This window comes from Camelus bactrianus, chromosome 35 (assembly GCF_048773025.1).
Source record: "Camelus bactrianus isolate YW-2024 breed Bactrian camel chromosome 35, ASM4877302v1, whole genome shotgun sequence".
Lineage (NCBI taxonomy): Eukaryota > Metazoa > Chordata > Mammalia > Artiodactyla > Camelidae > Camelus > Camelus bactrianus.
The window spans coordinates 20,905,528-20,922,376 of record NC_133573.1 but is presented as its reverse complement, the minus strand read 5'-3'; the positions used below and the strand labels follow the sequence as shown (position 1 = coordinate 20,922,376).

General features: G+C 43.9%; 1 protein-coding gene across 2 annotated transcripts in view; it reads right to left on the bottom strand.

Moving 5' to 3' along the window:
- The window catches only part of PIP4K2A (phosphatidylinositol-5-phosphate 4-kinase type 2 alpha), a 158,934-nt gene extending 151,294 nt beyond the window's left edge, over nucleotides 1-7,640 (bottom strand). Inside the window, exon 1 of one of the 2 annotated variants that reach the window (XM_074358486.1) lies at nucleotides 7,199-7,640. In XM_074358486.1, coding sequence (XP_074214587.1) covers nucleotides 7,199-7,342 — 144 coding nt within the window. In that variant the 5' untranslated portion in view covers nucleotides 7,343-7,640. The remainder of the gene's footprint in view (nucleotides 1-7,198) is intronic. The other variant, XM_074358485.1, reaches the window with a different exon arrangement.
- Nucleotides 7,641-16,849: the final 9,209 nt, after the last annotated feature.

The window sequence follows — 16,849 nt, the reverse complement described above, 5'->3', positions numbered from 1 at the left end:
ACCTGATCACTAGTGCAAGTGTTAAAGATACAGAAAAGAACATTACAACAAACTAGAAAAAGACATTAAAGCAAGGGCACAGAAATAATTTTAAAATGATTGATTTATAGCTCAAAGATGCACAAGGATTCCAAATACAATGGTGCTATTCTATCTAAGAACCAGGGTAATGGAACAATTAATTAATTTAACATGCACTGTAGTAATTTTCCGTGTTTTATCATTTAAAATATTTAAAAAATAATAGTAATGAAAGCTAATGTTTATTAAGAACTTGCCGCCCCTTTTTCACTCCCTCCCCTTCAGAGACGGCCCGCACTCTGTCTATGGAGTGTGTACCTACTTTTACTTTAACCTGAGCATCCAACTCCCACACCTCTTTCCTTGCCTTTCTCTTGCCTTACACTCTATGCAGTATGTATCTCTCTAAATAAATCTACCTTTACAAAAAAAAAAAAAAAAAAAAACTTGCCATGTGCATCTTCAGGCATCTTAGAAGTACCAACTGTAATATTTACCCCACATAATAAACCTCTGTAATAGGCACTATTATTATCTCCTTTGGTAAAGGAACTGAGACTCAGTAACTTGTCCAAGGTCACACAGCCAACCAGACCATATGGCTTCAGAGCCTGAACTCCTAACCCTGGTAGATAGGTAAAAAACTATCCTTACTTTGAATGGAAAGGCTTATCTTTAGGTAGGATACTGTTTTGAGCTTCCCAGAATGCTTTACATGAACGAGTTATGTGTATGCTCTCTTCCTACAACCTTTGAATATAAGCAATCATTTTCTTTCTGTAAAGGAAAAATATTTTCAGTTTTCCTCCATATTAACAGCAAACTTTGTCAAAGCTTTTAGGACTAAGGAAGGAAAGAAAAGACCTCCAAGAAATGAGTAATTCATGGGCCCAGCCTGGCCTAGTTCCATGGTTTGAATCCCACCACCTACTGCCACTGTGATCTCAGACGGTAATTAATTCAATCCCTGACCATCCCTGCCATGTACCATTCTTCCTGGCTGCTGCGTGCCCTCCCCGGTTCCCGCTCCACACCACCCCTAACTTATTCCTGCGAGGTTCTTAACTGGTTCCCCAAATCCCCAAAGTGGCCATGGATAGAATTCAGGGGATCTGTGAGCTGGGTAGGATGTATCCTATGTATTTTCATTAATTTGTTCAAGAGCGTTATTCTTAGAAGGGGTGCACAGCCTTCAATGGACTGCCATGGGGGTCTACGGCACACACACAAAAAGAAATATAGATAAGAGCAGACACAGGGAAGTAAGCTAGGAGATATTTTTAACAGTTCAAGAAAGGAAACAAATCTAATTAGGGTGGTAGAGGTGAGAATGGAAAGATCAAGGAGGCAGCTCAGGTATTCCTAAATAAAATGGCATCTTTCACCTTCCTTCTGCGTCTAACCTTCTAAAAAGAAAAGCTGCCCCATTTCTACTCATTTGCTCCATGAATCTTTAAGCTTGTGCTCACACACACACCCAATCAACCACTCTCTCAGAAAGTACATCCGTGCCCATCGTGGTCTCTGGAGAATCTAAGAGACTTCCTGCTTTTCTCTTGTTTCCTGTTTCTTCCTCCTCCATCCTTCCCTCAAAGCCTGGTGTCCCCAGTGATCCGACTTCTTCCTCACAGATCTAATTTACCCCCATGGCTTCACCCACCAGTCCTGCATGGATAACTGTTAATTCTCCATCCCAGCCCTAACTTTCTCGGGAGTTCCAATGCCACCTTCCAACACCCCACGGGTGCGAAGTGTCACTGGAATATCCACCCACCATCACCTGCAACTCAACACTTCTCAAATCAAAAGTCTCTTTCAACACACAATTCCTCCTCTTAACTCTTCTAACTTGATCATAGGGTTGCCATTCTTTCACATGCTGTCAGGACAAATCCTGAATATTTCTTCTTACTTTTAACAATATTCCTTCTATTGTCTTGTTACTCAAAGTGTAGCAGCATCACATTATCTAAAAGCATGACAGATGCAGAATCTCAGGACTGGCCCCAAACCTGCCGGGTCAGAATCAGCATTTTAAAAATGTCCCCAAGTGATTCGCACACACACACATTAAATTTTGAGCAGCACTTGTCTAGCGCTTATTAATATGCTACCAGCCTCAGAGCATCTGAATGTGTTCATTTTCAGCTATTCATTACTGAATCCTTATTAGGTGTCAATTACAGTGCTAGGCTTAAAATACATTCGCTTACCTAACGCTCAAACTTACCCTGTGAGGTAACCATCATCTCCCTTTTAAGAATGAGTAAATTGAGGCTCAAGTGAATACATCGTCTAAATAAATCTGCTTAGAGCGCCTATAAATGGTGGAGGCAGAATTTGAACCTAATCTGTCTGACCGCAAGCCATTTAGCTGAACGGCACCAATTCCCTTAAATTCCAGAATTTGTATTTCCAAGGGTATATTGGCAGAATTAATTGCTCTGGTTGACTGCATTTTTCTAATCAACATAAGGAAGAATTTGTTTATTTATTACAATTCTTGCTGAAAATCTTTCTAAAGACATAGCAGACAATCCTGTCGTAGAAAGAGAAACCCTTGTCTTGACATGAGTTAGCATCCTGAATATTCAAGTTCACTATAAGGTATTCAATAAATGGAGAAGAAAATGTATTCGGTTCTCAGAATATAATCCCAAGTGGTAGGGGGTATAAAAATATTTCCCTAATAATAAACTGTTTATGTGTGTGCACTTGGCATTCTTCTTTTCTCTAAAGTAAAGGGAAGGAAAAAAACAGTGCGAGACTAATTCGTGAATGAATGGTTATTTGGGTTCCATTCACTGAGTTTCATCTAACGTTTAGCTCACTATTGTTTTAATTTAATTGCCTCATTATATTCCATTCAGTCAATAGTTCAGTCATTTATTTCTTTTTTAAACTCTAGTTTCCTTCCTTTATCTTTTTCAGTGCCCATATATGAACCCATGAATCTAAAAGACATCACTGTTTCTCCAGTGTTATTTCAAGTCCTAGACCTTGCTGAGGATTTAATAACAGAAGCTACAGATGCCCTATCCAGCAAACTGCAGATCTGCCAAAACAAGGCACCAAGATAATCACGCCAGCATTACTAGGATGGATACCTGCCTGATACCACCTGGGCAGATCCTCTCCCTTCTTTGGGGAACTGCTCTAGGAAGAGCAGTTACAACTCCAACAGGCAAGAGCTACCACCTTTTCATTCCAGTTGCAACTGATGGAAGCCGGACCAGTCAGAATCCTTCCATGGGATTTGTATAACTGAATCAGAGACAGAAAGCCCCTTTGGGGGGGGGGGGGGGGCAGAATTCACAAAATGTGAAATTCAGGAAGCATTAGTTCCCCACCCTGTGAAAGAAACCAGACAGCTATGAGTGAGAACAAAGCCAAAACAGCCAGCAAAGTCCCAACAGCACCCAAGCACCTGGTTCCAATTTAACCCCGAAGCCCAGCCCCATTTCTCTTGGTTTGCTCACCACTCCATCCTTCCACTGTGACCTCCGAAACCCTCCTAATATTTCAAAATTTTGCCTATGCTCATCCACATTTCTACAGCTTGCAACTAAAAAACTAACATTAAGGCTGGTTATTTCTACTACATTTGTTTTAAGCAAGTTTTACGTTCTTTAAATTTTTTTTACTACGTTAAAAGTCTTTCTTTAGATATTTAAATAGGCTTTTAAATACTCATTTCTAAAAGGCTCGCATTTCACTCCGCATAAAAATCTTTTAGAATATCTCTTTAAAACAAGGCTTGGCACCTCTCTTCAGACAAGCTCCTCACACTATTCAAATATAATTGTAGAAGCTAACTGCCTGATCATTTTTTAGTTTAATTCCGAATTTAACAAGGCAAAATTGCCTTCTTAAGTCGTCTTTTCCTCTATGTATTCAATTATATTCTCTGCTTAAAATACTTAAAATAAAAATTGGCAGTGATCCATTCACTGATGGGTATTTGAAGTCAGAAAGCAGTTATATATGAAATTAACCACACAAAGTCAAGCTTACTCTTGTCATTAAGAATTACCACCACAATGGACTTGAAATTTTCCACCTTAATTGCAAGTTTTTACATTTCTATCAAATAGACTTTGACTTAATAGACTGCAATGCAGTCCAACTAAAATCAATCCAACAAACTCTTAGTTCACACAATCACTTGCAATCACCACAGACTTCCTTGCCTCCAGCCCCAGCCCTGAAAATTCCCCGAGTACAGCTTCATTGGCAAAGTTATGATAGTAAGGCAACTTTTGGTATATACTGTTACTATTCCAGGTATCCTAACTTAACATCAGGAACTGAGCAGACTGTAAAAGGAGTTGAATCTTGAAGTTAGAAAAAAAACTTGGAAATCATCCAATCCAATCATCTTACTTCACAAACACAAATATCGATGCAAAAATAGTTAACAGGCCCAAGGTCAACAGAATCAGAGAATTAGAAAACAGATCCAATGAGGATTTTAATGTAGTATAGTACACAGGAGATTCCCAGTCTCAGATGCTGACATGATACTACATGCAGTAGATGACTACTTAACTATATGGTTATTTCTAAATGTCCTTTAGACAAATCCAAGTGAATTTTAAAAGCAAGAAATTGCTATATTCATAACAGATCTTTTCCCATTAATCCTGATCACATTAGAAACGCAGGGAAAGACTGATTTGAATGGTCTGTTCCTTCTCTGCTAAGCTTCCTCAAATGTCTCCATTCATACACAACACAAGGCTTTCTCCTTAATGATGTTGATAAATTTATTCTCATATTATACTATGGACTTTGGTGCACGCAAGGTCATATGAAAACGTTTACCTAAGACTTTGTCACCTAAAGTGAAATCAATCAGAAACACATGGCATCTAAGTGCTTAGATTTCATCTTTATATACACCTCCCCCGCCTTTTTTTTTTCCCAAAAATAATAAAGGAAATGGACATGTTTTAAAAGAAGGCTGTGAAACAGACCTTTCTATGTCAGCTCAGTGCCCTCAAGATAAAGATATCTGGACAAAAACATGAGGGACGTTTTTAGCCATCTTTTGCACAGAGGCTGGGGGTGGCACTATGTGCATGATACCTGTTTGTTGAATGAATAACATGATTATTTAACATTCTATGGAAACTTGACTCCTCTGGATGATTTCACTTAGAATTGCTAACTTTTCTTCAAAGCAAATGAAAAAGCACTATCTAAAAATCACATTATTTTTATACGTGATAAGTATTTCAAAATATTTCCAATTAGCAAGAAACTCTAATGCAAAAGTAGCAATTCAAAAGTACAAAGTAGTGATATAAGTGGTGACAGTAAAACACATGCAATTACAAGGTTTTCTAAAGTAAACTGAAGTTCAAACTAACTCCCAGAGAGCACACTCTTTCGGAGGCATATTATCTGTCCCCACTACTTTACTAGATTAAACCCTCAGATACACTCTCCTGACCCAAACACCAGAACTTAAAAGGAAATAAAAGCAACAATACATGCAGGACTAACATTATTTTTTAAAAGCAACTAAAAACATAATAATAAAAAGCCTAACAGATTTAGAACCTAAGTCTGAACTGTACCCTTATTACATAGGAAAAATAACATTTTACTTAATAAAACTTAGGTGAGTTTTGGTACAATACTGTCTGCTGTTGTAACAGCTTACATACCTAAATGCTAAAAAAAAAAAAAAAAAAAAAAGTTGTCAGGAAGTTGAAATGAACTTCAGTGCGTCAGGCATTAGGCTGATAGAAATAATCATTTCTCCACCTTCTTAAAAACAGCCACTCCTTGCAAACACAATCAATCCTGATGCAGTTTCCACCTTTTCCCCAGCTCAGCTTGGGAAAGAAACATACAAACACGATGCTTTTGAACCATTTCAACCAACTTCATTAAACTGAGAATGTCCTTTTAAAAACCAACATGATTTTCTGTCATTTCTATTATGCCGAAAAGGACCCACAGACATCCATGTAAATCAAAAGTACCGAAGGCAAGCTTACACTTTTTCTCAGACGCTGACTGACTGCAGTGGGTAAGGTCACGGTCAAAATTCACAGGCGCATTTAAACTTTCATGGCTCAGCCAACAGCTCCTATCGTGTTTCCTGATCCTAAGGAGATTAAAACTGCAGGAGTTTCTCGCTGTAAAATCAGCAAGAGGCTATTTCGGACCCTCAAACCGCAGTCCGCATAGCCTGCAGCGGGGCATCTTCCAGCACCTCTGGCTGTGTGTTCAGCTAACCTTCCCAAGCGTTCTCCTCCAGCCTTTGAAACAAACCCCCAGAACCGGTGCAGTCAACTCACGACCGCCTTCCACCGCGCCCGCAGAGACCCGCTCCTGCTGACACCCCCAGGCCGCCCTTCCGCAGTCGGTAACTTCGGCCTGGCTCCCCAAGGTGGGGGAGGAGGTGTGGGGACCAAGACTCCCCGCCAAGCGGCTCGTCAGCAGGCAGAGCGGCAGGGCGATGCAGGAGAGGAGCAGAGGAAGATGCTAAACACCAATGCTGTATTTACACTGGCTTTTTCTTTGCCAAAAAGATCCCGTGTGTCTAAGAACATTGCCTTTAAAGGGGAAAAAAAAAAAAAACCTAAGCACTAAAACGCTGCCCAAAGCTCTCCGATCTCCAATATTCTCACCACCGTCCCCGTGCGGGGAGCCTCCGGACGCTCCCAGCCTTGGACAGGTACACCTGCCAGACCGCGGAGGACCAGGCCGCCCCTGCCGCCCCCTCAGAGGAAGCGATCGCCAGGAATCGGACCCCAACAGCCCCTGCCGAGGGTGACAGCCCAGGCGGAGTCGTGCCCTGCAAAAACTTCCCAGTTCCTGGGCTTTGGGGACAGACCCGCCGCGAGCAGACGGACTGGGGCCGACACTGGTACGGCCGCAAGGCTCAAATGGCAGATGGGACCCCTCCTCCTGCATCCAGCCCTAGGTCCAAGGGAGTCCAAGTGGCACCCGGCGGCGCCGAGGGGTTGGAGCGCAGCGCGAGTCTGGGGGCACCGACGAGCCGCGGCGAGCGGGCAACCCGGGAGGGCGAGCAGCCAGAGGGCCGGGGCCCCGCTCAGGCTCCCCGCCCCGCAGCAGCTGCAGCAGGAGGAGGAGGGGAGCGAGGAGGAAGAGGAGGAGGAAGAGGAGGAAAGGGACTGCGCGCCGCAGCCGGAGCCCTTACCGAGTGGTTTACTCCCCACATCAGGACGCTGAGCAGCGGATCGCTGGCCCGAAAGAGCTTCACTTTCTGCGCTACGAAGTGTTTCTTCTTGGTCTTGGTCTTGCTCGCCAGGACAGAGGACCCCAGGTTGCCGGGGGTCGCCATGGCCGCCGCCTCTGTCCCCTCCACCGCCGCGCTCCCGAGGCCGGGGACCCGCCCTCTCTACACGCCGACCCGGGGAGGCAGCCGCATCCCCCTCGGCGGCGGCGCCGGCGCGCCGTGCCCCGCTCCGCCCGCCAACGTATTCGCTCCGCTCCGCCCGCTGTGCCGGGTCGGCCCGGCTGGCGAGAGAGGCTGCGCTTGGTCCGCGATCCGGCCCGGATCCCGCGCCCGCCGCGGCTCGGCGCTCAGCCCGCGGCTGGACCAAGCGCGCCGCGAGCGGCTTCCGCGTTGGGCGCCGGCGTCTTGACGCAGGGGGCGGGCGGGCAGCAGCTGCGGCGCCGCCAGGCGGGGCGCGGGGTGTGGCCGCGGGACCGTTAAGCTGCGCCCTCGCGCCCCGGCTCCGGCTCCGCGGCGGCGGCCCGGCCGCCCCCGGGGCGCAGGCAACTTTGGGGCGGCCGTTCCCGGCCGGTTGAGGAGGCCGCGGGGTGGGCGTGCGGCTCGGGGAGTGTGAGGGCTCCCGCGAGCGTCCGCTTCTGCTGCCCAGGAGAAAAGAGTGAAGGATGGGGAGAGCGGGGAGGTCAGAGCAGAGGGGCCCCCAGAGGCGGTGGTCAGGCGAAGGAAGGAGGCTCATGGCACCGCCGCTTACCGGTGCCAAGGGAGCTAGTGAGACCTGAAAAGCTGCGTGGAGACCAGGGCTTCCCCAGCACCGAGGGAAAAGACCTGAGCACATCGTTGGCCACCCCCCAAAGTGGCCCTGCGATTAACTTTAACCTCGTTGTGCCTTTAACCATCAGGTCTTTTGGGCCCTGAACTTGGGCCTTCCCCCACGCATGCAGAAGGGAGACCCCCACCTCCACTAACGCCCTCCAGAGACAGGACCCTAGATACCTCCTCTAGAGTCCTTGGTTTGGCCAGGAGAATCACGCCCCGAACTGCACGTTCTACGCCAAATCCTCCGTGATGTTTCTTGGATCCCTTCGTTTTAGCCATCCCACTGACCTTTCGCGGAAATCTGTTCAGTTGTCTTCATCCATGTACACCTAATTTAGCCCTTAACGCTGGGAACACCTGACCCATGTCTAAAAACGTGCTGTCCCTATGCCTTCTCCCCTACTCAGCATCCTGCCCTGCGCACTTACCTACTCAGCCCACTGGGCAAGTCATTATCTACCCGTCATCATCATTACTCCTCTCAAGTACAGTGGTTACCTACTGTGTGCTTGGTAATCTGCGTGGTTCTGTCAGGGAGGGAAAGGATGACAGACCCTTATCCCTTAAGGAGCTTGAAGAGTCTCCTGGGGTGGGAAGTGACAAGTCATGTGATCACCTTCATTTGCACCTTTTTTCTTTGACTGTTATTTGAACATAAGGGTTGCCCCCAAAATCCTCTTACCATTTCTCTTTTGCTTCATTCTATTGTCCAAAGTGTTATCTGCTCCCCCAGCCTCAACTATCACCATTCTTAGTGGTTAAAAAAAAATAACCTAGATTTGTAGTGAGAAGACATGGGGTTGCCCAGTTCTCCCACTTACATGAGTGAATTAGTGAACCTCTGTGAGCCTCCAGTTCTTTGTGTTAACAACAGAATAATCAGACACAAATGTCACTTTAGGGACTACTCTGGGCCTGGTCATTATAATCCTGCCCTACCTAATAGGATGTGTGTTAGAATCAAAATCAACAGCCAATGGTGGCTCTGAAAAGCCCTCTGTAAATCTTACAGCACTAGGTAGATACAGGAGCAAATGCACAGTGCTTGCAGAGGACCCAGACACTCTCCCAAGTGCCTGGTTGAACATCTCTACATCAATTGCTCACCGGGACCTAAAAAATAATTGTCAAAAACCAAGTTCAACATCTTCCTCCATCTCACGTGTTGGTTCTTTTTTCTATGATATTGGAAATGACAATCATATCACTCAGTTACTCCAGCTCAAAGTTCATTTGTTTAACAAATTTTCATTGACCCAGGCTCAGACACTGAGAATCATCATCGATTATTGTCTCTCCTCACCACTCAACATAAACCCCTTTACCAGGTCCTGTCCTTGAAAACAGCTGTGCTCAAATAGTACCTCTTCCCCGGCGCTTTCACTGTCCTCCTAGTTGAAATTAACCCGTTCACCTCCGTGCTTCCATAGCGCTCTATTTGTTCCGTGACAGCTCTATTGGACTTAACTGTATATTAATAATGCAAGACAATGGGCTTGCTGTCAATACTTAAAAGCTGAATTTAGTGATGACAAAGTGTTTAATGAGCCTACAGGAAGGGGAAATGGATACCTGTGGGCACTGTCAGGTGAGGTTTCACGTAAGAGGGCGCCAAGGTATAGATGAGTGCACAGGTGTCATCCCTCCTAGGGACAGGCAGGGGCGTAGTCCGGGAGATGAAAATCCACGTGGTATTTTCAAATAGAAAAGAGCCTTGTAGCTATTTAGGACAGGATTCACCCCCGAACTTTATTAAGATAAAATTGGCATATAACATGGGGTAAGTTTAAGGTGAACAACTTGATGATTTGATACACATATACGCTGTGAAATGATTACCACCATAAATTTAGTTAACACCTACATCACTCATAATTACCATTTATGTGTGGAGCGGGGGTGTGGGTGTGTGATGAGAACATTTAGGATTTACTCTCTTAGCAACCTTCAAGTTTGTAATACAGTAATGTTAAGGGACAGAATTTTTGGTGATTGAACTTGCTTTGAATGGCACTTAATATAATGCTCTTCATGAATAGGTCATTAAGTGATTTTTACCAATGACCTTTCACATTAATTTTGTACGCTGCAGAGGATGTGTGTGGTGCAGGAGTTCTTGAATCACAAAGATGACCTCGGAAAGTACCTAATCCAGTTCTCAAATTACCTGCACTCGATCCAGAGAAGTTTAAGTGATTTCCTGACTCGTTCGTTGGGGGACAATACGTTCTGCGAAGGCAGGGTCAGTGTTGTACCCACTCTGTATCCTCCAATGAACCGAACATACTCCCTTTCCCACAGCACCTCTGGCATAGTTTTCGTGAATAAATGAAAAGGAAATTTTCATCTTCACATCAAAGTTGCATGTAAAGATTCCACGCCCAGAAAATGTGTGTGAAAAGTTCCATTTAGAAATATTTTATAGGGAAATTAGGTTAGGTTAGACATTATATTTAAACCTGAGGGTCAGATACTATGGAGGATTTAACAACCTCGCAATTGGATCAGTTTCCCTTTGGAGTTTGTGTGTTAATGAAACAATACGTGTGTCTTTGGTTCAGCACTTAATTCAGGCTGCTTGTGAAGTCAAGGGAGGAAGTACTCCAACCATTGGCATTCAACAGCGGTCTCAATGAGGACGGTGGGTAGAGAAGGGGAAGGAAGTTCCGCCTCCGCATGGGCAAGTGGGCATGTCAATCAGGGAGAAGGTTGTTCCCAACTCTTTTCATTTGTCCTGTTGGGGTGTCTGTCCGTCCAGGTGCCAAGGCCCAGAAATGCTCGAGCAGCCAAGTTCATCAAGAAGAAGGAAGGAAAATGTTGAGAAGATTGAAAGGCCCTGATACTGACTTGTTTCTGCTTGTTGTTACTTTTTTTTTTTTTACGTTCTTTTACTGTAACCAAGTTTATTTAGTCTCTTAGAAGAGTGTGGTGAAAGTGTTTATGACCACTTAAATATGCAGTACCAGAAATGGAGGCTGAAATAGGGTGAATGCTCTGATTTTTTAATTTTATTACCTTTTTCATCAAAAAAATACTTCCTCAGTTGAATCATTCCAATTAGAATTCTTCCTCAAGTAAAGGAACTCAGTGACTTCTTTAGTGCTATTTGGAAGCTTTTAAGCTTTTCATTGCTTTATGAAGATGTGAGACAGTGTCATTCAGTCTCCTGTAGTGTAATCCAGAGCCTTGCCATCCAGAATGGTATTATTTTGGACAACCATTATTAAAGTGCATACAGTCGAACCCAGCCAAAATGTAATAAATAGGATCCAAGAATTCAGTTGTGACATGTGAGTTACTTTGGGGCGGGGCAGGGTGTTGACATGATGCAGCACTGCTTGCCATCGGGAGTTCTGAGGGTCTAGCGGTGCTGTCCGAACCCCTCCAGGGCTGGCTGTGGTTTGGCACCAGCTGGAAGGGGTTGTCCACTCAGCTGAAATATTGATGGTGATTCTTCTGGCTTCTGCAGCTGGTTGGGACTTCCAGGACAGTGGCAGCAATTCCAGGAATCTTCCACTTGGCTGGCAGCTATTTTGTTGGCCTGACTTGGGGAGACTGGACTGGGGCAAGACAGGATATAAAGAAGCCAACACATAGGATGTTCATTTCTCAGCCAGTCTCGCCCTACCCCACAACTCCCCACGCAAAGGAGGAGAACTTCAGTCACCTCGTTGGAAGACAGGAAGTTGTCTGGAGGACAGGAGTCAATCTCAAATGGCATTTTATCTTTTTTTTTAAACTTTTTTTTTGAGTTATAGTTATTTTACAATGTTGTGTCAAATTCCAGTGTAGTGCACAATTTTTCATTTATACATGAACATATGTATATTCATTGTCACATTTTTTTTCACTATGAGCTACCACAAGATCTTGTATGTATTTCCCTGTGCTATACAGTATCATCTTGTTTATCTGTTCTACATTTTGAAATCCTAGTCTGTCCATTCCCACCCCCTGCCCCCTTGGCAACCACAAGTTTGTATTCTATGTCTATGAGTCTGTTTCTCTTTTGTATTTATGTTTTTTGTTTTTTTTAGATTCCACATATGAGCAATCTCATATGGTATTTTTTCCTTCTCTTTCTGGCTTACTTCACTTAGAATGACCTCTCCAGGAACATCCATGTTGCTGCAAATGGCGTTATGTTGTCGGTATTTATGGCTGAGTAGTATTCCATTGTATAAATATACCACAGCTTCTTTATCCAGTCATCCGTTGATGGACATTTAGGCTGTCTCCATGACTTGGCTATTGTAAATAGTGCTGCTATGAACATTGGGGTGCAGGTGTCATTTTGAAGTAGGGGGATTTTATCTTTATTACGTATGCCTTTATAATAAAGATTTCCAACATTGGGAGAGCAATGAAATGAATTACAAAAGATCCACGTGGCAGACTATAAAGCCACCAATAAAAATGGTAATGTAAGGACGTAAAATAATCATGATATTAATATAAGTGAAAAAGTAGGAGAACAAAATTGTGTATAGGTATGGTTTTAGGATCAGCATAAAATGTGTATGTGTATGTATATGTGTAAAACACTATAAACGTCATACTGTTAGCATATATATGTATATATACATATGTAATATGTGAGAAGTATAGTTTGGATGATTTTAAAATACATTTCCAAATTTTCCAAATTTTCTAAAATTCATGTGTCTTATGTTCATAATAATTTCTAAGGACACAACCATCTTCCCTCATTAAATAAATAACACAGCTTTGGCATTTAACATAGTAGCCCAATTTCTATAAGAGAACAGCTTTCTAACTTACTCCAGCTTTAACTTACTCCTTTATTACAGCTATTGTTAAAATAAGTCTTAATGGAACAGGCCACTTTTCTACATGTGAGGGGAAGGGCAGCTCCCCCTGAGTTCACACAGAGCCCTGAAGAGACAGGAAGGCTAAAATAAGAGGAAAATAGAAAAGTGTTATTTTTATCTCTTAAATATCATATTCCCAATGCATAGGGCCTATGATTTTTCATTTTTTCTAGAAAAAGTTTGAAATCAGAAGAAAAAAAAAGACTGACTCTAAATGAAAACTGAAAAATTAATATTCTAATCAATATTTTATTAACTGTGTACAACACATAACATAATACTACTAAGTTTATTAGATTTAATGTAAAAAAATGTCATGACACAAGCTGTTTGTGAGTTAGGCTTTGTTTTACAAGTATACAGAATGGTTGATTAAAAAGATAATAAAAAGCCCAACAAAAATTAAATGTCAGATAGCCAAAATTTCCAAGAGCAAAATTATAAACATCTTTTCTAATATATGTTACAGTAACAGTATTGTATTAAATGTGGGATATGAATTCATGTTAGTAGGTTTGATACAATGAGGGTGGAGCTTCCAAAAATAAGAATGCCCAGCACTTATGTTCTGGGAGGAAGGGAGGTATCATCCAAGCTGTACCCCTCATATATATATATAAACGTTCATATAAATTTCCACCCCCCAAAACAAAAACAAAAACAAAAACAAAAAACAATGTTGATACAAATCGGTCCATACAAAGCTTCAGAAGTCATAGCTACATGAAAAGACCAGAATTAGAAGATTTTAGCCTGAACTTCTTGTTGTGGCTCAAGGAAAATTCCATGCTGTCCAGGTGCAGGACGCAAGGGGACCCCAGCTGTGGGGAGGCTGGCAAGGATCCTACTAGGAAGATAGGAAACCCCACAGGCTCCCTGTGAATTTGCCCCAAACCCTAACAACTGCAGTGTAAGTTGGGTCTGACTGTTGTTAAGGTGCTTGGTTATTTTCCTCAGTTATTTATTTTGTTATTGACACTTCAGAAAAATGCATTCACGTTTATTGATTGATTGCACCTACTATGGGCCACGGAACAGTGTAGGTACCATGTATGGTTTCTTTCATCATAGAGTTTACAGTCCAAGAGGGCAGGGTAAAAGCCGGTAAACAGATAATCGTATAATTACAGATTGCGATAAGGGCTCTGAGGACAATAAAACCAGCACATTGATAGAAAATAGGCAGCGTGTCAGGAAAAACCTCTCCAAGGAAGAGATACGTCAGCCTGAAAGCCCAGGGGCAGCCAGCCACATGGCGAGTGGGGTGAAGACGGGCCACCCAGGCGAGAACTCCTGTTCTAGATCAAGAAGGAGGCTTAGATTGGCGAGGGGGGCAGGGGGCAGCACCCAGACCCTGGCAAGGATTCAAATTTCATTCAAAGTGCGGCGGGAGCCCTTGGGAAGCTGAGGATTTGGTTAGAGAAAGATCTCATGCCTCTGATGTACTGAAGGAGCATAAAGGTCAAAGTGAAGAGACAAGGTAACCATTACAGGAATCCAGGTGAGAGATAATGGGGCTTTGACTCACATCTTGACAAGAAAGATAAGGGCCAAGTGGACAAACTCACCTAGGAGGGGCCGTGGTGTTTTCACACGGATGGGTGGGGAGAAAGTGCCGACATGGGGATGGAACCCAGGACCCCGTGCATCCTAAGCATGTGCTCTGCCACTTGAGCTATACCCTCCTCCCAGCCCCCACCCCCGACATGGCCTCAGTTTTAAAGAAGCACGTAGTGCAAGACTTCAGTCACTGCTTCAGTTGCCCTTCTTAACATCCTTGCAACCAAGGGGCACCCCAATTTAAGTGCCTACTGCTCTTCATTTCACTTAAGAGAAATCTCCCCTAAAATCTGTATTAATGGAAGTTCAAACTCTCACATACAGTATACGCTATACCGGTGGGACCCTAAAGAAAGCCCAGAGAAATGGTTGATGTGTAAATGTGAAACACATCCAAAGAAATGTACCCTGAGGTCAGCATAAGGAAAAGGATCACAGCTGTCTTGGCGCTGCTGCTTCCCACAGTCAGAGATGGGTGGTTCCCAATCGGAGGACACACACCTTCCTATCCTGGTGGTACCCGGGGTCTGAGGAGGGCTTAACCCCATGCAGGTCTAATCCCTCCCCCAGGTGGGAAGAACTGAAGTGGAAAAGAGGAACAAGGGGTTCCCAAGAGAGCCCCAGGCCTGCCCAGGCTGTTCCCACTTCCTCCTTACTGCTCTCAGTTCCTGGATGTACAAACAACAACGAGATGCCACTGCACGTCTATTAGAATGGCCTGAGTCCGGAACACTGACAGCTCCAAATGCTGGCGAGAATGTGGAGCAACGGGAATTCAATCCATCAATGGATCAATCGATCAATAAAATAAACCAATTATAACCATATACTCTATGGCCTCTCTCTCAAAATATTGTACAAATATAATGCCTTTTCGATCTTAACTAGGCACTTATCACCCACTGTGTCCTTACCTTTTGCAGTCTGAGGAGCAACAGCAAAACTAGCACCAGTTTCTTTTTTCTTCTTCACAATTTCAGGGATAGATTTGCACTTACCGCAGATTGTCACAACCTCAGCATATGATTTTTTTCTTTCTTTCTTTATTAAGTGAAGAACTTTCACCTTGTCACTTACAGGAAGCTCTTTATAGCTTCTCTTTGGCATCATCCGAATTGCCAGCATCACAACTCTTGCCTTTTGGGGCTGTCATTAAGTGAAATAGGGGTCACTTACACACAAGCACTGCCATCAGGCAGCAGTCAATATGATAACCAGGATGGCTACCAAGTGATTTACGGGCGGGCTCTGCTGGACAAATAGATGATTCATGACCCGAGCTGGACAGAGTGGGAAGACGCAAGATTTATCATGATACTCAGAAGGGTGCACAATTTAAAACATATGAATTTTTTATTTCTGGAACTTTCCATTTAATAATTTTGTACCCAGTTGACCACAGGTAATTGAAAACATGGAAAGCAAAACTGAGGATAAAGGGGAGGGACTCCTGTAAATGGGAATCAACCTTCCATACTGTTTTATGACTTGCTTCCTTTCTACGTAACACGATGCCTCGGAGATGTTTCCCTATTTTAGTAGCAAGGACTGATCTCATTATCACTCACCTCCTGTATACAAAACTGTCATTTTCTTAATCCATCCTGTACTTCATTTAGCTTTTAGTTCTTAGTTTAGCTGAACAGCAGAGAACTTGACTGAGTCCTTCTAGACAAACACAGTCAATTCTGGGTTTTCCTCAGTCTCTATTAGATCCTCAGTGACCGTCAAGTCCCCTTTCGCTAGGGGTGACCTAGGATGCGGATGGGAGGCTTATCTGTTCTGGCCTGGGGCTGGAGACCAGGATGGATTGCAGGCGTTCCCTCCTCCTGGGATCCGCCAAGATGACCTCCATCACACCATGGTCTCTTCTACTCAGGGACCTGTGGTCTGGAAACTTCCCACCCAACTCCATTTCCCTTCCCGTCTGCCCTTTCCCCCTCAGATGCTTCAGCCTCCTTGAGAAGATCCCTGGGGCTCTGGGCCACCCAGCCCTTCCACCTGGAACCTCAGTCAGTCAGCACTGCTCCAAGCCCTGGTCCCTCCCTGGCTGTTCTCTTAGGCTTTCAGCCTCCTGTGACACACCCAGTAATCAAGCCCCAGAGCCTCTCTGACCTGGGACTCCTGACCCACACAGGGGCCAAGCCTTCTGCTCCTACTCTGAGAAAATCTCCTGGCTGCACCAAAAGTGTTTTTGTTTTTTTCCCCCATCTCCTAAGAGGCATATGCTCATTACAATCTATTACTTAAGGATGAACTTTATGCTCAAATCCTTTGGATGTTTGGCTGTTAGTTACACAAAAACCTTCTTACTTTTTTTTTTTTTTTAAAGTTTAGCTCTTGGCAGGGAGGGTAGAGCTCAGTGGTAGAGATTATGCTTAGCATGCACGAGGTCCTGGGTTCAAGC